Below are 22,359 nucleotides of genomic sequence, written 5' to 3'. Positions count from 1 at the left end.
GACCCCACATTGGGCGGGATAACTGAAGGGAAAAACAAGTGAGGGAGAGAGGTGAGCCCACCTTTGCCAACTCCACCCCTCCGGTGAGGGAGGCGAGGTGAAGCACAACTCTCAGTCCACATGTCCATGGAGTCGCATCCGTCATCCCTGATGTAATCCTGTATTCAGGAGTGGAAGGCGCTAGTGTAGACCATGAGCCCGAAGGCCCATGAGCCGGGTCTGGTGATTTTCTTACCGTTGGATGACTAGTTATCGATGAGTTTGTGTATACGGAGTAGAATCTCACGTCAGAGAAAACGCCTCGTCTTTGTAGTCATTAGGTGTTGACAAGGCTTCGAAAACCGGAGCTTCGGCAAAACCCACGCTAGGCCAATGGTGGAAAAAAACTACCTAACACTGGAGCTGATGACCATGTGCATTAGCACGAAGAGGAGGCGCCACAATACCTTGCGACTTGAAAGACTTATTCGAAGAAAACCAAGTTGCAAATGTCCGAGCCCACCACTAAATGGCAGGAGTATGTACAGCGTGCGTATCTGCACAGCATGCGAATCTACAGACACAGGCAATGAATCAAACTTATCACTTGTTAAAAGTTCTCCCGGATGTGGCAAATACAGTGACTGTGTTTCACTAAAGCTCTCATAGCGCGAGCCCTTAAACACTACACAATATTAGCTGTAGAAGTCTTACCGTTGCTCCAGATGAAGGACGCACAATCCAAGCATACTCTGGACGAATCAGCCGTAGGCAGTTGAGAGATGCAAGATACGAATTAACTTGCTTCTGTAGCCCTCGGAGGGTTCGAACTTCACGGCCCAGACGCATCCCATACTCAAACATCACAGTTCCAGCTGAGGGTGAAAAATGAGGTAAAAGACAGACAATTAGGATTTCTGACCTTGCAACAAATGCTATTACGCAAAGGGTCCGGACCGTGAGGAACAACCGTGACAGCACAAGCAGTGCAACAGCTTTGTCACCACAGCCACACCCCAAAACGGATTGACTGCGCGATAAATGCGTCAACTTAGCCCATCACCTGTGAGCACAGGACTCCGTTGCAAAAAAGGTGTCAGAGCACAGGCCCCAGAGCACATTCTCTTCTTATCTATGGAAACAACTCCTGGAGCATGCACTTGTATACAATAAACTTGCCACTAGCGGACAGTTCCAGAGTGCCCAGTCTCTGTTTACATCTGTCAGACGACAGCCCCTTTCTGAACAGACTCACCTTTGCAATACATTTTCTGCTCGATCACAGCCACCTAAAGACTAGTCTTTCTAGTTGTGTCAGGAAAACCAAAAGGCACAGATTCCTACTCGAAATAAATGGGTCAGCAAAGGGCAGAAAAAAGTCTCTTCTTTCTTTCTACAGAGATCCACCCAGATAATAAACTTTGCAACAGCTGTATCAGCAGTCAAGACTCCACGTTGGGACGGCAGTCTCCAGCTCTCCCCCAGTGAAGAGAAGCCCGGGACCCATAACTGGAGTCCCTTGCCGTCATCATGTCAGGAACAACTTACAAGGACGCCTCTCGGGCACATTCATGGATCACAGAAGGAGAACTGTAGAGCGAGTACATTTGCTTAGTCTCATTTGGGCTAAGCTGGTGCTGTCCTTCTCAGAGCTAACAGCTTGTCCCTACACCCTTTCCAGCCACACTCCCAAAAAGGTACAACTGATGGGTGTGGGACTCAGTTGTTATTAAAGGAACCCACGATCACCTTTTCCTGTGCTTTTGTCCAACTTCTTTGGCAACGCGAGCAACTGTTGGCCTGGAACAGAGGTCAAACACAATAAAATGATGGACGGAGCGCGGAAACTTTCCAGATACTCACCCCCAGTAACTATTAGATCTGTGTTGAATCCATCATTGTTGTTCTGCTCACTTCGCCACCCCAGTTCAGACCCAGCCATATGCAAAACAGTCTTGACCATGTGCCTCATGGGTCTACAATTCACATCTTGAGCAGTCAGACCTGGTCTGGGAGTGGTTCCGAGGCTCCAGAGGCTGCAAAGTCCGGCCAGCCGCTGGGATTGGATGCTTCTCTCTGATAACACCAAAGAGGCTCGCTTCATGTAGGACCACAAAACACCACGTCGGTCGTACAGTCTCTTCAGTGGGACCAAGATGGAGGATCGGAAGTTATGCTTTGCTACTGTGATGAATGGCAGCCTTCTAAGGACCTTGATGTCACCTGGCAGAAAGATTGCCCGATACACGGGACATGGAAAGGACTCCGACACATGGGACATGCAAAGGACTCCGACACATGGGACATGCAAAGGACTCCGACACATGGGACATGCAAAGGACTCCGACACATGGGACATGCAAAGGACTCCGACACATGGGACATGCAAAGGACTCCGACACATGGGACATGCAAAGGACTCCGACACATGGGACATGCAAAGGACTCCGACACATGGGACATGCAAAGGACTTTGACACATGGGACATGCAAAGAACTCCGACACATGGGACATGCAAAGGACTCCGACACATGGGACATGCAAAGGACTCCGACACATGGGACATGCAAAGGACTCCGACACATGGGACATGCAAAGGACTCCGACACATGGGACATGCAAAGGACTCCGACACATGGGACATGCAAAGGACTCCGACACATGGGACATGCAAAGGACTCCGACACATGGGACATGCAAAGGACTCCGACACATGGGACATGCAAAGGACTCCGACACATGGGACATGCAAAGGACTCCGACACATGGGACATGCAAAGGACTCCGACACATGGGACATGCAAAGGACTCCGACACATGGGACATGCAAAGGACTCCGACACATGGGACATGCAAAGGACTCCGACACATGGGACATGCAAAGGACTCCGACACATGGGACATGCAAAGGACTCCGACACATGGGACATGCAAAGGACTCCGACACATGGGACATGCAAAGGACTCCGACACATGGGACATGCAAAGGACTCCGACACATGGGACATGCAAAGGACTCCGATACATGTACAAGAGGACAGACTGACAGACAGAGCCTTCTTATGAAACATGACACAGGGACCGTCCCGCTGCCTGGCTGGATACCAAACATCAAGAGGAGCATCATCTGGGTTGAGGAGCTGCCTCATTTCCTTCAGAGAGTGACCAAGCATTGGCAAAACCAACAGGTTTTGCTTATGCAAGAGCTATTGGCTTTGCCAATGTCTTCAGCCATGTTTTACAGCAGCCTGAACGCTGTTTAGCATGATTAAAAGTTAGTGGCTTAGGACAGAGGGGCACAGGGTAGTGTGAGACCGAATCGAATGGCGAAGTGTTGATTGGTGCAGAGTAGAGTGGTGCAGGACGGCATAGGACAGAGGGGCACAGGGTAGTGTGGAACCGAATGGCGAAGTGTTGATTAGTGCAGAGTAGAGTGGTGCAGAACGGCATAGGACAGAGGGGCACAGGGTAGTGTGAAACCGAATCGAATGGCGAAGTGTTGATTAGTGCAGAGTAGAGTGGTGCAGAACGGCATAGGACAGAGGGGCACAGGGTAGTGTGAAACCGAATCGAATGGCGAAGTGTTGATTAGTGCAGAGTAGAGTGGTGCAGAACGGCATAGGACAGAGGGGCACAGGGTAGTGTGAAACCGAATCGAATGGCGAAGTGTTGATTAGTGCAGAGTAGAGTGGTGCAGAACGGCATAGGACAGAGGGGCACAGGATAGTGTGGAACCGAATCGAATGGCGAAGTGTTGATTAGTGCAGAGTAGAGTGGTGCAGAACGGCATAGGACAGAGGGGCACAGGATAGTGTGGAACCGAATGGCGAAGTGTTGATTAGTGCAGAATAGAGTGGTGCAGAACGGCATAGGACAGAGGGGCACAGGGTAGTGTGAAACCGAATCGAATGGCGAAGTGTTGATTAGTGCAGAGTAGAGTGGTGCAGAACGGCATAGGACAGAGGGGCACAGGGTAGTGTGAAACCGAATCGAATGGCGAAGTGTTGATTAGTGCAGAGTAGAGTGGTGCAGAACGGCATAGGACAGAGGGGCACAGGGTAGTGTGAAACCGAATCGAATGGCGAAGTGTTGATTAGTGCAGAGTAGAGTGGTGCAGAACGGCATAGGACAGAGGGGCACAGGATAGTGTGGAACCGAATCGAATGGCGAAGTGTTGATTAGTGCAGAGTAGAGTGGTGCAGAACGGCATAGGACAGAGGGGCACAGGATAGTGTGGAACCGAATGGCGAAGTGTTGATTAGTGCAGAGTAGAGTGGTGCAGAACGGCATAGGACAGAGGGGCACAGGGTAGTGCGAGACCAAATCGAATGGCGAAGTGTTGATTAGTGCAGAGTAGAGTGGTGCAGGGCGGAATAATAATAATAATAATAAAACATTTATTAAGCGCCTGGCTGCACAAAACTGTGTATCCCCGCGCTAACTGCTAGTACAAAATAATCCAGAGGAAAAGAGTCAGGAAACTCAGCAGAGAATAGGACTATTTAGGGAACAGGTACGTTTTTAATTTTGCCCTGAATCTCATTTCGGAGGGCTCCATCCGCAAGTGGAGCGGGAGTGCGTTCCAGTGTTTAGTGGCCAAATAGCGGAAAGATCTTCCTCCCATTTTAGCTCTTGTGATGCGAGGGTTTTTAAATAGCATCGTGCCTGACGATCTTAAATCTCTCGTTGGGCGGTGGATGGTGATGAGACTTTTCAGGTAGTCGGGACCTCTGTTCTGGGCAATACGGTGGGCAGAGCGGAGAGTTTTAAATATAATTCTCTCTTTAATTGGGAGCCAATGGAGTTTGGATAGCGCATTTTTGATGGAAGTTTTTCTTGGGAGACCGAGCACCAGCCGCGCAGCTGAATTCTGAACACATTGTAATTGGTGCAGTCCCTTCTGATTCAGACCTAGCAGGGGAGCATTACCATAGTTCAAATGAGGTGTTATTAAAGCATGGACTATGGTTTTTCTGGCTTCGGTGGGCAGGAGATCAAGTACCTTGCGAAGCACTTTTAATATGCCGAAGCATTTGCCTGTCACTTTATTTACATGGGTTTTGCAAGAGAGGTCAGCGTCCAGCATAACGCCTAGATTTTTCACCGTCTCCACAGGAGTAGGCAACTCCCCTAGTTCGCTGGGCCACCATGCATGAGACCATACAGAGACATCTCTTCCTACTACCAGAACCTCTGTCTTGTCTCCATTTAAACGGAGACAGTTGTATTCATCCAAGTGGCTATCGCTGACATGCAGTTTGAGAAATTGGTGGCAAGTTCTCTACTCTCTGGGGTTAATTTAAACACCAACTGGGTATCGTCAGCGTAGCTGACAATGCCCACCCCAAACATCTCTGCACTGTGTGCCAGGGGTTCCATATAGATGTTAAATAACGTTGGGCTCAAACTAGAGCCCTGTGGAACCCCATGGCACACACCGCGAGGCGATGACTTAAAGGGTGGGCAATGAAGTTGGAACGTTCTGTCAGTCAGGAAGGACTGGAACCAGGTGAGAGCTGGGCCCTTTACTCCCATGTCCGAGAGACGAGACAGCAGCGTTGAGTGCAGCACGGTGTCAAACGCTGCACTTGGGTCCAATAGGACCAACGCTGCTGTCTCTCCCTCGTCCACCATCTTCCGAATATGTTCAGTCGAATACAGGACTGCAGATTCGGTTGAGTGGCCTGATCTAAAACCCGACTGGGAGGAATGGAGGAGGGCTTCTTTCTCCAGAAACTCCATGAGTTGTATATTCGCCACCTTTTCTATAATTTTGGCACAGAATGGAAGAAGTGAGATTGGTCTTAAGTTTTGGAATTGTGAAATAGGGATGTTTGGTTTCTTTTTTAAAGGTATTACTTGAGCAGATTTCCAGCTTTTCAGGACGTGGCCTTCTTGGAACGATAAGGTTATCATGTTACTGATTTGATCTATTAATATATTTTCCATGATAGCCTTACATTGTTCCGGGGGACAGGCATCACTGGGGGAGCCAGAGCGTATTCCATTAATATTTTTCATTAGGTCCTGTTTATTCGGAGTTCTGAATCTGGTGAATAGAGATTTATGAGTGAGGGAGCTTTGATTATCTGCATTATCATTAGCTGTGATGGTCCTACTTGAAAAGGTGGCATGGATTTTTTCTACTTTCTCCACAAAGAAATCAGCTATCCGATCGCATATCTCCGTGGAGTAAGTATCTTTAGTATCCAAACGTATAGGAATGGTAATTTCTCTATAAATGCAGAATAGCTCTTTCGTGGGGTTCTTGGCTTCCTCAATTCTGCTTTTGTAATAGTGACTTTTTTCTGTTCTTACCAATTTCTGATATTTTTTCAATTCGGTTCTGTAGCTTTCTTTGAGTTCCGGGGTGTAGTTTTTCCTCATTTACGTTCTATAGATTTACATAGGGCTTTAGCAGTTTTAAGTTTCTCTGAGAACCAGGGGCGGTTTTGGATTGTCTGGCTGGAGGTTTGGTAGTCCATGGCGCAATTTTGTCTAAAGTTTTTGCTAACCAGAGTTCATAATTGTCCCATACCTTTCGTAGAGAATTCCCTGTTAAAGGGGGTTGCTCAGCTAGCATATCTTAAAAAAGTTCAGGGGTGAATTTTTTAAAATTCCGGCGTTTATAAGGCGGATGTTTAGTAAGTGTATTTATAATGTATTTTCTAGTTATCTCAAACGGCACCATGCTATGGTCAGGTCAGATTAGTGGAATTGGGGGAGAAGTACTAATACCTTCCCAATTTGCAAAGATAGGGTCTAATAGATGTCCCTGTTGATGGGTGGGAGTGGTAAAGAGAAGTTTTAGGTCTACAGAGTTAAGAGCACTCACTAAAAGTTGAGCTTCACTAGAATTACTATCTTCTAAGTGAAGATTGAGGTCGCCTAGGATGATTACATTTTTATGTCTAATGGCGAGCTGAGTGGCTAATTCAATGAGTTGGCTGCAAAAAGACACCGCGGTACCAGGGGGTCTATATATAAGTAGACCGGTAATCGTGGTAGTTGGATCTAGTTTTATGGTGAACACACCGCACTCACTATTAATATTTGTTAGTTTAGTTAATGTGCATTCTAATTCTTCTTTACAAATCATTGCTAGTCCACCCCCACGTTGTCTTTGTCTATCAATTCTTAAAAGACTATAGTTGAGGGGGATGGCGTCTAAGATATCAGGGGAAGATGCTTCATCTAGCCATGTTTCCGTGAGAAACAAGGCGTCTAGGTCTTTATTAGTCAGGAGGTCGTGAATTTCTGTTTTATGTTTAGTCATGGACCTGCAATTAAGTAATAGCATTTTTAAGTTCGAGGTCTTACCAAGTGTTTTGCAAAGCGTAGGGAGTGATTGATGGCATATGTTACAAAACGCAGGTATAGAATCCGGGTCTATTGAGTGCAAGCAGTTACGAGACAGTACCTTACCCAGTTTCAGGAGGTCGGATTTGGAGTAGTGGAGAGAATGGCTCTCATTTCTAAGAACCTCTGTAGTTGTAGGGGGCATGGGTCTATAGAGTCCAGCCCCGCGCCCCGGTCGTTCACGGACGGGCGCAGACGGGCTGGACTCTGGCTTGACTCCGGCGCGCGATTGGCGCGTCCGCTGCGCGGAGCCATTGCCGTATGTCTTTATGCCGTCGTCCGAGCGACGTGCACTGCGAGCCCTCACCAAGATGGCCGCTACCCTAATCCTCTCAGTCCCCGCAGATGACGGCCCGTAATTCGGCCACACCCACAGTGTAAAGCTAAGCAAGTAGTCTGCTCGTTATCTGAGAAGCGGGTAAAATCATAAAGGTATGAACACCCTTGCCTTTTCAATCGCTACACACAGTTTAGTGGCAATGTCTACAGCATAAGTTGCCACTGTGTCGATAAGCGCGATGTCAGCTTAAGCGCGAAGGGAGGGGGGGGAAGGACACACGGGGAATAATTCAACAATTTTAAAATCCGATAGACAAATTAAAAAGATAGCCTCCCGGCTCAAGCCTCAGGAGAAGAGTGCAAAAGCAGTTCATAGGGCAGAGGGGCACAGGGTAGTGTGAGACCGAATCGAATGGCGAAGTGTTGATTAGTGCAGAGTAGAGTGGTGCAGAACGGCATAGGACAGAGGGGCACAGGGTAGTGTGAGACCGAATCGAATGGCGAAGTGTTGATTAGTGCAGAGTAGAGTGGTGCAGGACGGCATAGGACAGAGGGGCACAGGGTAGTGTGAGACCGAATCGAATGGCGAAGTGTTGATTAGTGCAGAGTAGAGTGGTGCAGGGTGGCATAGGACAGAGGGGCACAGGGTAGTGTGAAACCGAATCGAATGGCGAAGTGTTGATTAGTGCAAAGTAGAGTGGTGCAGAACGGCATAGGACAGAGGGGCACAGGGTAGTGTGAAACCGAATCGAATGGCGAAGTGTTGATTAGTGCAGAGTAGAGTGGTGCAGAACGGCATAGGACAGAGGGGCACAGGGTAGTGTGAAACCGAATCGAATGGCGAAGTGTTGATTAGTGCAGAGTAGAGTGGTGCAGAACGGCATAGGACAGAGGGGCACAGGGTAGTGTGAGACCGAATTGAATGGCAAAGTGTTGATTAGCGCAGAGTAGAGTGGTGCAGAACGGCATAGGACAGAGGGGCACAGGGTAGTGTGAGACCGAATCGAATGGCGAAGTGTTGATTAGTGCAGAGTAGAGTGGTGCAGAACGGCATAGGACAGAGGGGCACAGGGTAGTGTGAAACCGAATCGAATGGCGAAGTGTTGATTAGTGCAAAGTAGAGTGGTGCAGAACGGCATAGGACAGAGGGGCACAGGGTAGTGTGAAACCGAATCGAATGGCGAAGTGTTGATTAGTGCAGAGTAGAGTGGTGCAGAACGGCATAGGACAGAGGGGCACAGGGTAGTGTGAAACCGAATCGAATGGCGAAGTGTTGATTAGTGCAGAGTAGAGTGGTGCAGAACGGCATAGGACAGAGGGGCACAGGGTAGTGTGAAACCGAATCGAATGGCGAAGTGTTGATTAGTGCAGAGTAGAGTGGTGCAGAACGGCATAGGACAGAGGGGCACACGGTAGTGTGAAACTGAATCGAATGGCGAAGTGTTGATTAGTGCAGAGTAGAGTGGTGCAGAACGCATAGGACAGAGGGGCACAGGGTAGTGTGAAACCGAATCGAATGGCGAAGTGTTGATTAGTGCAGAGTAGAGTGGTGCAGAACGGCATAGGACAGAGGGGCACAGGGTGGTGTGGAACCAAATCGAATGGCGTAGTGCCGATTGGTGCAGAGTAGAGTGGTGCAGAACGGCATAGGCTAGATTGGTACATGTAGGAAGCTGGCTTTTTATGTATTGTACCAAAGTGAGGTACACTGTGTAGAAAGTCCAGATGACCCTGATTGGCCTGAAGGGCTTAAATTAATAATCCCACACGCTCTCTAATGGGGTAGTGTGGGAGAGCAGTTTAGACTTATCAGAGTTTAGTGTTAAGCACTTGTTGTAAAAACTCAATAAATGAAGCAAACACTCGAGAAGAAACTAAAGACCAATTTAGAAAAATAAAAGGTATCTTTTAATATATTTTTCAAGACTAAGAACACCTAGAAAGAGGCTTGGAGACAAGTCTGTGAGCTCCCACCTCTCCGTTTGGAGGTCAGCTCGTGAGGACATTGGGAGCAGAGGGGCACAGTCGGGTTTGTGGACCCGGGCCAGACAGCTCAACTGTAGGGGGTTTCTGTCAGCTGTTCCCAGCGAAGGCACTCGCGGTTCTCGGTCAGAGATTCAGAGGGCAACAAAACAGGACAGCTGGTCCAAATATCTGTGCAGGCCTGATGCTGAGGTCTTGCGACAGCTGGTTGGTCCTTGCGGTGTTGGAGTACGGATTTGACTACAAACAAGCTTTGGTTGCTGCAAGGGTTCTGGTACTCAGGGTACTGGTGCAGGGCAGTTCCTTGGGGTCCTGGCATCTCCAAACTTCTTGGGGAGAGAGACGGATCCGACCCTCTGGAGCACAGTGACCTCCTCCCGGGTGGCTGCAGAGTCGGTGGACCCAGTGGTCAGCAGATTGGTGAACTGGACTTTGTGGTCGGTATCTGCAGGTTGAAGGGAAGTGGCTCCTCCACTTCAATGGAGATGCGGATTTCTTGGTGTAGTGCTCGAAGGTCTCCTAAGCTTTTGAAGAATGCACAGCTGCAGGACGAGTCAAGTTGTCTGGAATTGTTGGGACAGCGGCAGGCAGGCAGTGTTTGGCGCCATAGTCCACTGTTCTTGCTTCTTGTGCTCTTCTTTGTCCTTTTGTCAGGTGAATTGTGTTCCTAGTGCCAGGGAGCCACCTAAACACTGAATTTAAGGGCGTTGGGGGAGTGAAGGGCAGTAGCCAATGGGCTAGTTACCCTTGGGGTCACAGCGCCCCCTATATAACCGCTTCCTGAAGGGAGTAGGCATAACCCTGGCCCAGAGTTCCTAACTAAACCAAAATCAAGATGGTCGGCTGAGAAGGTCGGCAATCTGATTGTTTACTCCCAGAAGGTGTGTTACTCATTTTGTGGTGTATGGCCCATTTCCAAATGGCTTGAGCTAGGTGTGACAGTTGGAGAGTGTGTGTCTCTCACCTCCCACCCCCTCACAACTGTTTCTAGGTCTCGCCTAGGGTGCTGCGTGCACGCGCTGCTTGCGCAAGCGAGATTTACTGGGGTAAAGTTATTTTCTGTAGAGGGACTTTTGTTACCGCCAATGCTTTCAATTGGGTACGTGAATATTTATTTAAAACTACTTTTCATTTGTTTGCAGCATTTTTGGTTACCGCCCTGTGGCTTTTTTTTACACCATCCCATGACAGCGAGTCTACGGAGTGTCTTGATCACGCTGTCTGCATGGGCCAGTCGGCTCTCTGATTGGTTGCCAACTACCAAATAAGCTTTCGGATTGGTGGACCTTGTCAAGCAATCAGAGAGCCAACTGACGCGTGCAGGCAGCGTGAGCAAGACAGGCTGTAGGCTCGCTGTCCCAAGGACGTGTAGGCTCGCTGTCCCAAGGACATGTCGATGTTCAGCCTTTGGGTGTTAGTGCGGCTCCCGCCCCTTCCCAAGCTCTCTTCGCTTGTTTTTTTTCCTTTCAGCGCCGCACACCACTTGTTAAACTATCCAAACAGATGGCTTTAGCGTGAAAACATATTAAACATTGTATTCTACAAAACCCCGTAGGTGTTGAAGTCCTTATAGTTCACGCCGCATTCAATGCCCTTATTGTCAGAGTCGTGGACAGAGAGGATCCTTGGCTACTGAGACCAAGTTGCCTGTTCCAAGATGGTGGTGGCGAGGGCGCCAGTGATATCAAGGCTGCGGGTATGGGCGGAAGTTGTTACTGCCTCGCGCGTTGCTATGGTAACCAGTCCAGCGGAGCGGACGCAGACATGTTGAAAAGTTGAGCCTAAGCTGTAAGGACGGGATCCACCATGGGAGAGGTGGAGGGCTCGAGCACCGCGTTGGAGAACACCTACTCCATCCGGCCCAACTACCACCACAAGTGAGAGGCGCGGGGTGCCTAGTCCGAGCTAGAGCCCTGTGTTGGGCCCGTGGGACCGGTTTAGGTGGTGGGTACATGCAGAGTGTGCACAAACCCTTGAAAGGCCTCAGACGGAAAGCGGGTTTCTGTTGTTATGGAAGTCTGACATTATGCAGCAGCGAGTGGGTGAGGGGCAAGTGTGTAAAATCCAGAAATATGTGGAGAATGGAATGCAGATTACTCAGTAAAGCCCCAAGGAAGCATCCAGCTCTCATGACACCAACATTCACATATGGTACAGCTATGAATGATACAATTTATATCAACATAGAACTTATGCAATGTGTCCTTGATACAGTTCGGAAAAAAGTAACAAGTGTGCCCTCCGGCAGCATAGCTAATCCCGAATTTGCACTTATGCTACAGGCCTGCACCTTAGAGTTGTCTCAGGGTTTTAAAGGCATGCCCCTTGGACAGCAGGGCTGTCTCTCGGGTTACTAGGATGATACCGCGGGTGCCAATGAGAGGACAGCTATGCTTCAGGATGCACAGGAGTTCAAGGCATGCACCTTAGACAGCAGGGCTGTCCCTTAAGTTACTTAGATGATACAGAGAGTATATGAGGCGTGAGCTGCCTCTCAGGATGCATCGAGGGGGATGGGTAGCACGTAGGTTGCAGGGTTTTCGCTCCGGTTACATAAAGGATGCGGAGGCTGTAAATGATAATTAGCCCCTCTCAAGATAGACTGGAGTTAAAGACTTGCGGGACGTCTCTCGTGTTGCACAAGTAACACGGCAGGTGCAGATGGGACAGCAAAGCTCTCCCTCGGAAAGACCAGGTGATGCTGAGAGAGGCCTCCCTCCGCCAGGACAAGGCTGCAGGCCGCGGTTTTGATTGCTGTGTGGGTATCCGTGCATTACTCATGCACGCCAGACTGTGCTCCTCTCTCCCTGCTGCACTCGCTTCCACAAACTAGCGCTTTGACATAAAACATTAATAAAAGGCATTTGCTATTGACACTGCAAAATGACAATGCCTTTTATTTGTGTTTTCTTTTTTAAAACATAAATAAAAGGCACTGGTATTAACAATACCAATAGCTTCACGTAAACATTTAGCTATTGGAATTTTAAATTACAATGCCTTTTATTTATGTTTTACAAAAGAAAAACAAAAACAAAAACCTGTCATTTACAATGTTAATAGCTCAAAACAATGTCAGTGCGAGACCTATTGCATTGTAAATGCTTGTTGTATATGGTACATAGCTGTCATGTTGTCGGTGCGGACTAGGACAGCTTTGTTTAGAAGTTGAATTTGAAATGCTTTGAACGCTAGAAACACTGCTCGCAGCTCTAGATGAGTTATGTGGAGAGACTTTTGGTTTTAACTCCAAAAGCCTTGAATTGTGTGATTCTGGAGATGAGCCCCCCCCCCCCCCCCCCCCCCCACCCCCAACCAGTGAGCGACGTGTCTGCTGTTAGCACTGCCTGTGGAACAGGGTCTATGAATGGCCGCCATTTTGGTAAATTTTGTGGGTTCCAGTACTGCAGAGAGCGATGGGTGGGGCCGTCCAACACTAGATGGGTCAAATGACCCTGCGACTGGTTCCACTGACTCGCTAAGCATTCCTGGAGGGGACGTATATGAAGCCATGCATGGGGGACAATTGTAGGAAACTGGCTCTGTATACACTACACCAAAGTGAGGTACAGTGTGTCTAGAGTCCAGGTTACCCCAGAGGTTTGGCAGAGAATAAAGTTAGATAGAACCTTACTCTCTAAAGTGGTAGCTTGGTCGAGGAGGAAGGCAGTATCAGAGGACAGTGTAAGGCATTTGTTGTACGCACTCGGTCAGCAAAAGGTTTCACACACTCAAGGACTGAACTCCAGGCCAATTGTTTTTGTATAAAAATATATACTGTTTTATTTAGAACCAAGCAAGCCTGGCACAGGTAAGCATACAATACTTTTCAGTAATGAGTTGCTGATTGTAGAACAATTTGAAAATGCAATAGAACTTGTACTTTGTTTGATTTACAGGGAATGCAGTAGGTTGCAACACTTAACAAATACAGTACATTGGAATGAATAGACTTTTTCAGTAAATTGCAGGTAAGTTACTTTTCTCGTTACTTTTCTAACTCAGTGCTGGATGCCTGGATTCAGCACTGGGACATTTCCTGGAAACACGTAATTAAATACATTTTATTTATTCGTGCGATTTTTAAAGAATATTTTTAGGTTTCAAAACTCCACACTTAGAAACTTTTTGGGAGAAAATTGTCAGTTATCCTATGGAGGAAAACAGGTTATCGGCTCAAAGGTAACTTATCAACTGTGGGAGTTGAGGTTCTGGGGGTAGACTCAGGGTTCCCCCAGGGTCAGTGATGCACTCTCGTTACACCCTCAGCGGCACTAGGGCGGCCGGGTGCAGAGTGTTGAGGCCCAATGTTAACCAATGGGGCATAGAGACACTCCGGTTGGTGGCTGCTAACGAGCAGGCCACTGGCTGTGGGAGCAAAGCTCCTAGGATTTAGCTCAGGGAAGTTGGGGTTGCAGGTCAGCACCCTCAGCGGCACTGTGGCACAGAGCACTGTTTTGGTGCCTGTTTGCTATGGAGAGACTCTGGTCGAAAGAAACACTGCAGGCTCGGGGACGAAGATCTTCTGGGAGCGACCACCACTTTGAGGGGTAAGTTGGGATGCCATAGGTTGTCTAGCCACCGTTGGTTTGGGCGCACAAGGCCATGGGGTATCGGGTGCAGGGGTGCATTTGGACGTCGGATTTTCTTACCCGCTCTGGTCGCGGTAGGGGGTCCTCTGGATTGAGGCTGTAGGTGTCGGCTGGGGTCTTCAGGCTGGTCTGGGATCTCCGGATCTTGGGTCACAATCGCCGGGGAGACCTCGTTGGTGAGCTTTTTCACTCGAGCTCGGACCGGGTTCGGGAGAGGGGGGGGGGGAATGGGGGGGTTTGCTGGATTTGCAGTGTCCGGCCGGAGCCAGAGGTTGCAGTTAAACAAATCCGGTGTTCATTGGAGAATCAGTCTTGGAAGTGAAGGCAGGCAGGTCCTCTGGCTTTCTTGAGGTTGCCGGCTGCAGGACACGCCGGGATTTCGCAGGAGCACCTACGAGGTGAGACGGGCCTGTAGGGCTGGGGCCAAGTCAGTGGGCGTTGTCCTCTTGTTAGCTCTGCACAGTTCTTCAGTCCTCCTTCTGATCTTCTTCATTGTCGTTTCTTGATCTAAGGAAGCAAGGTTTAGGATGCTCCCTAAATACTAGATTTCGGGGCGTTACAGGTGTCCCTTCCCTGTGGTGGGTACACCCCCTATTGGGCCACCCTCCAGTGTAAGGGGGGCATAAGCCTGTTCCTGGTTGGGTCTCCCCATCTTCAAGATGGCGGGGACTCGAGGTTGTGCTTCACCTCGCCTCCCCCACATGAGGGGTGGAGTTGGCAGAGGTGGGCAAACCTCTCTCCCTCACTTGTTTTTCCCGCTGGGTCTCCCGCCAAAGTGGGGGTCAGAACCAGTGGGGACCAGTTGCTGAAAGTAGCAAGTGGCCTGGGGAAGCTCACAAAGAAGGCATGTCTTTAAAGCTTCTCCTTCGTGAACCCTGCCCATCCTGGTGGAGGACGCTTGGCACCTCGTCCCAGGATGTTCAAGGTTTCAGACCCCCGAGAGCAGCAGGCTCTGGACCCAGGGGTCCAGAAACATGTCTGGTGGTGACAGCTGCAAGCTGTCACTAGGAGTTGGTCGAGTTTCAGGGGGCATCTCTAAGATGCCCTCTATCGTACATTTTACATTAAATCCCACACTGGCCTCAGTGCGGGTTTAATGTGCTGAGAAGTTAGATACAAAACGTCCCAGTCTGCCGTGTAGCCATTATGGTGCCGTGGAGTTTGTGATGACAAACTCCCAGCACCATATACTCGTAATGGCATCACTGCACTTACAGTGCCCAGGAATGGACTTGGGCACTGTAGGGGTAAAGGGCTCATGCACCTGTGCCCACACCTCTGGCATAGGGCACCCAGCTAGAGGGGTGACTGATGTATGCCAGGGCAGTGGGTTGACGGCATGACACAAAGGGATGCGTACTATGTCGACTCTTCACTTTGTTCTGCACCAGGACACTTAGCCTGCAAAGGCAGTGTGTGTGTGTGTGTGTCAGGGTACAGGGCCCCTAAGGGTTGCAAAATAAGTGCTGCAGTCCTCGGGGGTCTTCCCTGGTCACAGTGCCCTGGGTACCTAGGGTACCATTTACCAGGGGCCAGAGATGCCAATTGGGTTTAGGCTTCAACACAGTTTTAGGGAAGGAACACAGGCCCTGGGCACCAGATTGGCAGGAGCCCAGGGCACACTCACTCAAAGCACATCAGCAGTTCAGCAAAAAGTGATGACATACCATGCAAGAAAGATGGCACTTTCTCACACCTGAACCGTATGAAGATGGCCGGTGACACCTCAGGATGTAACCACCATTTGTGATTCGCCAAACTTCGCCTGCCGAGTTCACCCGCCCTGGCGTTTAAAGATCCTACAAGGTCATTCACTTGCTGCTCGAGACAACTCAAGAGGCACAGAGACTCTTGGTTCAGAGCCCAGGACCCCGCTCCGCCCTGCTTTTTGCAATACCACATGGTGGTGATATTGTCAGTGTGAACCTGTGTTAACCTTCCCTTAATGGATCCCTGGAAGGCATTTAATGCCAGAAGCACGGCCTGCGACGCCAACATATTTAAGTGGAGCTGGGTTTTGCCACAGTCCCTTGATCTCCACTTTTCCCAAATAACCTCCCCAGCCCAGCAGGGACTCAGTCTCCGCAGTCCGCTCTGGATATATAAGGGAGAGGAGTCTGCTGCCGGTCAGGGTTCGGTCCAGCAGCCACCGCTGCAGATGTGTCGTCTCCTCTGAAACCTGGTTGATATCGGACAGGGTTCCTTGGTGCTGAACCTACTGAATTCAGACCCCTTTCTGGAGCACACACGCCACTTGTTGAAGTTCACAAGCAGGATGCGCGAGGCCAGCAGGCAAGGAAGACTCAGCTGCTCTCACCGAAATCCAGGACCACGGCTGAAACATCAGGATCAGAACCCATATGTACAGGACTCGCTGCTCTGGGGCAAAGGCCCAGAAACGCAGCGTGCAGAAGAGCGCCTATCGAAGAAAGTCTCGGAAAAGGAGCCAGGTGAGACTGCGGCTCGTTGATCAAGAACCCCAAAGAGGTCTGAGGTTCCCCATCCTCTGGAGGGGGTCTACCGCGGACTAGCGAGCCCACCTTCAACCAGGGGTCAAGGTAGGAGAAAACTAGTATCCTCAACCTCAGATCTTGGAAGAAGGGAGTCTGCCAGCACCATCACTTAGCAGTGCCTGTACGCCAGCCCTCTGGAGGAGTCTCAAAAGGGTTAGAGCTGCTAAGGAAGCTGCTGGGCAGGGGAGGAAAGGCTCAAGGAAGGCTCTGTGGCCCGCTTCCTTTGCAGTGTTCGAGGGCAGAACCAGCCTTTTTGCCAAAGAGACAGGCCCCAAAAAAAGGCATCTGTTGGAGACGCCTGCACGTCTCCGGGGACGCCAGTAGATTGTATGCACGTGTGGTGGCGAAGCATCACACTAGTGCCCACTGCCCACCACAAACCGTCAATAGTATCCAGTCCTGTTCTAATGACAACGTGCTGCATCCTGGCGGTCAGGATTGGTTTAAGCCAAAGAGGATCGAAACTCCACTGGGACCGCTGGCAAGATCTCACGGCCATGGTCCACAGGGAGTGCATTAAACAGCCTATTAGGGGGAACTGCACGGACTGACCTAAACGCCAAGCTGGCGGTAGAGAACGTGCTATTTGAATGCCTCTATACTTTGACTTACTGACTGGAGGGGTCATAAGGACTGCTGGTGGGAGCTTGGACCGCCAAACGGTCAGGAGTCAGGGGGGTGTAAGAAAGTCTACGACGCTGGGGCACCTGCCTGTTCACTGGCGGGCAAGAGCATGGCTTTGCCCTCGCGCCCTACAGGAGTCAGTCAGGGAATCATGAAATGGTAGTAAGGGCTCAGATGAGGTTGGGCTTCAACTGAAGAGAGGTTAGTCGAGCACCTCAGCTGCACATCTCATCACTACAGCAAATGATGCACTCGCCTTCGCTGCGTGTACAACCAAACCAATGTCAGGGGAGGTATCCAGCCCAGTGTCCTCCTGCAAGTCTATATAGCGAACACTCATCATGGTGCGGGGGTAAACAGAATCCAAGCTAAAAGAATGAAGCCTCGGAGGAAGGCCTTGCGGAAACGGAAGTGTTTTGCCTGCATCAGAGCGTACGGGGACCAGGTGCAGGTGAGTGAAGTCGAGGCGCGACCTTGGTCGAAACAGATTCAGCTTGAGGTTGAACACTGGAATCAGCAGAGACATGAGCTCTAGTGACCCCCGCGCTGGTGCTGGTGCAGATCTTGGAGCCAGGATACAAGTCAGCACTGGAGTTGTTGTACAAGAACCCAAGGAGGGTGCTAGGGGCTCCGATGGCACCCAGGACAGACCTGCAGCTGTAACTCGACTGGAGGCTCCTGTACGTCCTTGGGGCCCAAACGCCAATCTCCACTAGAGAGAGGATGCTGCGTCACGGCCAAAGCTGCAGACTTTAGAACTGGAGAACACGATGAGTCCAGTGTCGACTTAACATCCTGCGAATGAGCAGATCACTTCATCTCCCGGGGCCTTAAAAAGAAATAAAATAAAAAAATCTTGCGTAATATAAATGGTGCTCATGTAAATCTATCCAATGCCCGTGGGCCGAGTTTGTGCTATATTTAAAAATAAAAAAGAAAAGCGCATCAGAGGGAACCGGAAAAGTGGCAAATATGTGCAGCACCACCTCCTTAAAAGCCTTGACCTGCTGCGGCGTGGCTGATGGCCACAACATTCAGGGCGCAATGGGACTAGCTGTGGATTTGGGATCTGGAGCAAGACAGATTCGCACCTTGATGCACTCCGGACTACTCTTTGGACAGAGAGAGGCGGAATGATTTTAAGTCTTGCTTCGACTTCCTGGCTTCTTCGTAGGTTTAGGCTTCAACTTACCAGATGACCTCGACTGCGAAGTGGACCCCTCACAGGTGCAGGAGCAAGTCTGAGCCCTCGACTGCGAAGTGGACCCCTCACAGGTGCGGGAGCAAGTCTGAGCCCTCGACTGCGGAGTGGACCCCTCACAGGTGCGGGAGCAAGTCTGAGCCCTCGACTGCGGAGTGGACCCCTCACAGGTGCGGGAGCAAGTCTGAGCCCTCGACTGCGGAGTGGACCCCTCACAGGTGCAGGAGCAAGTCTGAGCCCTCGACTGCGGAGTGGACCCCTCACAGGTGCGGGAGCAAGTCTGAGCCCTCGACTGCGGAGTGGACCCCTCACAGGTGCGGGAGCAAGTCTGAGCCCTCGACTGCGGAGTGGACCCCTCACAGGTGCAGGAGCAAGTCTGAGCCCTCGACTGCGGAGTGGACCCCTCACAGGTGCAGGAGCAAGTCTGAGCCCTCGACTGCGGAGTGGACCCATCACAGATGCGGGAGCAAGTCTGAGCCCTCGACTGCGGAGTGGAACCCTCACAGGTGCAGGAGCAAGTCTGAGCCCTCGACTGCGGAGTGGACCCATCACAGATGCGGGAGCAAGTCTGAGCCCTCGACTGCAAAGAGGACCCATCACAGATGCGGGAGCAAGTCTGAGCCCTCGACTGCGAAGTGGACCCCTGAGCTACGTGGCTTCTTTTGGTGAACAGGGACACAGCTACGCTTCACAGTCCCGGATCACCCTCAGGTGCACGAGGGCACATTCTTCGCATGACTTGGGAGTTGTAGACAGAGGAACCTTGTGCGAATGTCACAAGCATGTACTCCTGACAGTCACAGCACGGATTGAAACCTGTCGTCTTCACTGGGGAGATGGGTCCCTTGTACACCAAATTTGTTTTTAGAAGGAATTCGACAGACAAAAGTAGTAGAGCTCCAGAACCACATTTGAAGGCATTGGTGCGCAGGGGTGGTACCGATACTTGGGTCCGCTCCATCACTTCCGGGGCAGAATGAGGTCAATCCAGACCTGCAAGGCACCACCCAGCGCAGGAGCGCTGCTGTGAAAACGTCCAGATCCAGTATGGTGTCCGAAAAGTATTCATCAGAAAAGGGAGAAATAGAGTGAAGCAATATCAAAGTACAGACATTGCAGCAAGAACCTGGCAGAAATGAAAGTACTCGTGATTCCCATCCAAAGCGTGAGTATCAATGTTGAGGAAAGACTAGGTTAATCATTAAAATGTAGACACTGATCCTGAACACTGGTGCCTTCTATAGATTTGCATGCTATTTGCATATATCCCCCGCGTGTCAAGGTGGGAACCCTTCAGCGAGTACTCGTGTAATGGGTTAGGTCTTGGAGCCACCTGCGCTCACCTTTCCCCTCGTCTCTGTGCCTTCCTACAATGCTTCCGTTGCTGCAACTCTGCAGCATGAATAACAAAATATACCACACGCAAGAGTCGAAAACTCAACAAGGATGCTTTTGAATCTAGTAAGAGAACACTACTAGAGAGTCACACAGAGGGTAGTAAACCATTCCTCTACAGCATTAGGTAGTTTATAGATTGATGCAATTTGGACAAAACACAAAGTTACTCTCCGGGAGCAGACACTTACCTTTGCGATAGTTGTGTCTGTAGATGTGGAAAGCGTACAACAGCTCGTAGTAGTTGTGTGTCATGAGGTCCACCGTCCGAGCCCGAGATTCAATTATTCCAACCACCTGAGACGAGAAACCAACGAGGTTCAGACTTTACCCACTGGAATGTTCCAACAGAGACAGACTCACCAGCACCCTGCCAACTATTACCTCGTTGTGTAGGTTTAGAAAAGGAAACTCCACCAGGTCCTGCAGCTGAGAGCGCTCACACAGAACCACCACCAACTGCCGCAAGCAGTCCTGCTGCCTGTCGGAAGACACAAAAGATCTCTTCATTAATGTAGGGAAACATCTGAGTGCCAAAGACAAGCAAAATACTCTTCAGAGTCCCCAACGTGTGCTTCCTTAACGCCCAACTTTACTGGAACTAGCTTACTTCAATAACACTCTCTCTGGTAGAGACCAACGAGCCACAGATTACTCACCTTCTGAACACACCCCAGGCATCTGACTGGTTCTGGAAACATTTCAGGAATACCTCTGCATGCCAGTAGGTGGCACCATACAGTTCCACTTCAAAAAGGACACGCAGAGACGATTTAGGTCCTGCGTGCGCAGACGTCAGCTGCTCTCGAGTGCGCGTGCCCAAGACACAGAGCTCCAAAAGCAAACCGATGTGAGCGGGGTGCAGTTTCCTAGACTTGGGATCGTTCAATGCGTAGAGTCCCACCACCAAAGGGGGAGGATCGGTGAGGAATCAGACTAGAGTCTCTACCGGAAAGGGCGTTACCAAAGGCTAGGTAACTTGTGTAGGAAGGTAGATCCCTGACTATGGTTGCCCCCAACTTTTTGCCTGGTGTTTTACTGGTTTTCTGACTTAGTTGACCTGGGACCCTGCTATTCAGGACCCCAGGCCTACTGCTCTCTCTGTAAAATGGATTCCATGTACCTTAGGTACATATCTAATTGGATACTGAGTCACCTTATCAGTCCCTGTACAGTGTACCTTAGGTACCCAGGGCATAGGTGTACCCAGGGCCTACCAGGGGCTGCAGCATGTATTATGCCACCCCTGGGCTGACTAACTAAACTGACACAACTGGCTGCACGACAGCTGGGGCAAGGTGGTGTACTCACCCTCTGCTGTAGATATAGTATACCTATATCTAACCCTCAAATGGACACACAGATCTCCTATCAGTCACTCCTATGGCAGGCCTTGACAATCCTGAAGGCAGAGTGCTTGGAGTCGTGTGAGATAGTGCTCTGGCATGAGCTGAGCCTGTCTGCGGCTTTCGGGATCCATCCCTTAGCCGTTTCCATGATATCGCATACCATATACTCTTAAGTGCATTATAATCCTCACGGTTATATGCCAACTCTGGTATCGCTTTACCAAAACATGTCGAGTAAGGTGTCATACGAATTGGAATACTAACCCCTCGCCAATTCTGGCGACGGGGTTAGCATTCCACCCTTCTAGAGGGACACGACATGTATGTAACCTGTAACCCCGGTTAAAGTCAGACAGAGCCTTAGCTCCACAAAATGGATGCTGCCACCGAGACACAAGTCTGCCCTCCTGCTGCTGAGAGTCCTCCCAGAGCAGGAGATAAGGACAAAGGGTTTCCTGCCAGGGGCGGTGCCAGCACCGTCCCAGACAGGGTTTTGTGTATTGTAGGTAGGCAGGGCTTTAGAGGAAGGTGACTGCACGTGGCACCCCGGTGCTCACTGTGCATAGGCTGGCTGGAACCAGTTCCAGGGTCACTCCAGACCCTGTGCTGGGGAAAAGCCCGCCAAGGAAGTGGGTGTAACCACCCCCCTCCTAGTCCCACCCCTAGGGCAGGACTTAGTCGCGTGCCAGCCCCTTTTTACAGGATAAAGGTAGGAACTGGCCCCCTTCCAAATCAGATCATCTTTGAATCCTGAAACTACTTTCCACGAAAGGAACTCAAGACTTCTTCCTAAGATTTCTCCCTTGTGACTAAGGAGTAGTCACCCTGCATCCGCAGGCACCATCTTAAGAACACTGCGGTCTGCTGCAAGTCTCTCCTCCGGATCAAGACTGCCCAGCTCGACGAGAACCGGCTTCCCTGGCACCTCTGACCTCTACCTGCATCATCAGTCACGCTGAGATTCGTGGGTGTGACGAGACCTCGAGGGACCGGCCATCTTCAAGACTGCACGACTTCTTTCCAGCAAGCCCGCCGAGTAATTTCCTGGTGAGTGCTTTGGGGTCCGAGAAGCCCCGACCCTGAG

The 22,359-nt window shown here is 50.3% G+C and overlaps 1 protein-coding gene across 1 annotated transcript in view; it reads right to left on the bottom strand.

Moving 5' to 3' along the window:
- The window catches only part of NUP160 (nucleoporin 160), a 289,550-nt gene that overhangs the window by 55,834 nt on the left and 211,357 nt on the right, over nucleotides 1-22,359 (bottom strand). The window contains exons 26-28 of the mRNA XM_078684503.1: nucleotides 20,311-20,407; nucleotides 20,118-20,223; nucleotides 694-854 (exon numbers count right to left, since the gene is read on the bottom strand). Of these exons, the coding sequence (XP_078540629.1) occupies nucleotides 694-854; nucleotides 20,118-20,223; nucleotides 20,311-20,407 (364 nt within the window). The remainder of the gene's footprint in view (nucleotides 1-693; nucleotides 855-20,117; nucleotides 20,224-20,310; nucleotides 20,408-22,359) is intronic.

Source organism: Lissotriton helveticus, chromosome 3_2 (assembly GCF_964261635.1).
Source record: "Lissotriton helveticus chromosome 3_2, aLisHel1.1, whole genome shotgun sequence".
In the NCBI taxonomy this organism is placed as follows: Eukaryota; Metazoa; Chordata; class Amphibia; order Caudata; family Salamandridae; genus Lissotriton; species Lissotriton helveticus.
Note: the sequence above shows the minus strand (reverse complement) of the source record. Positions and strands in the feature narration are given on the sequence as shown.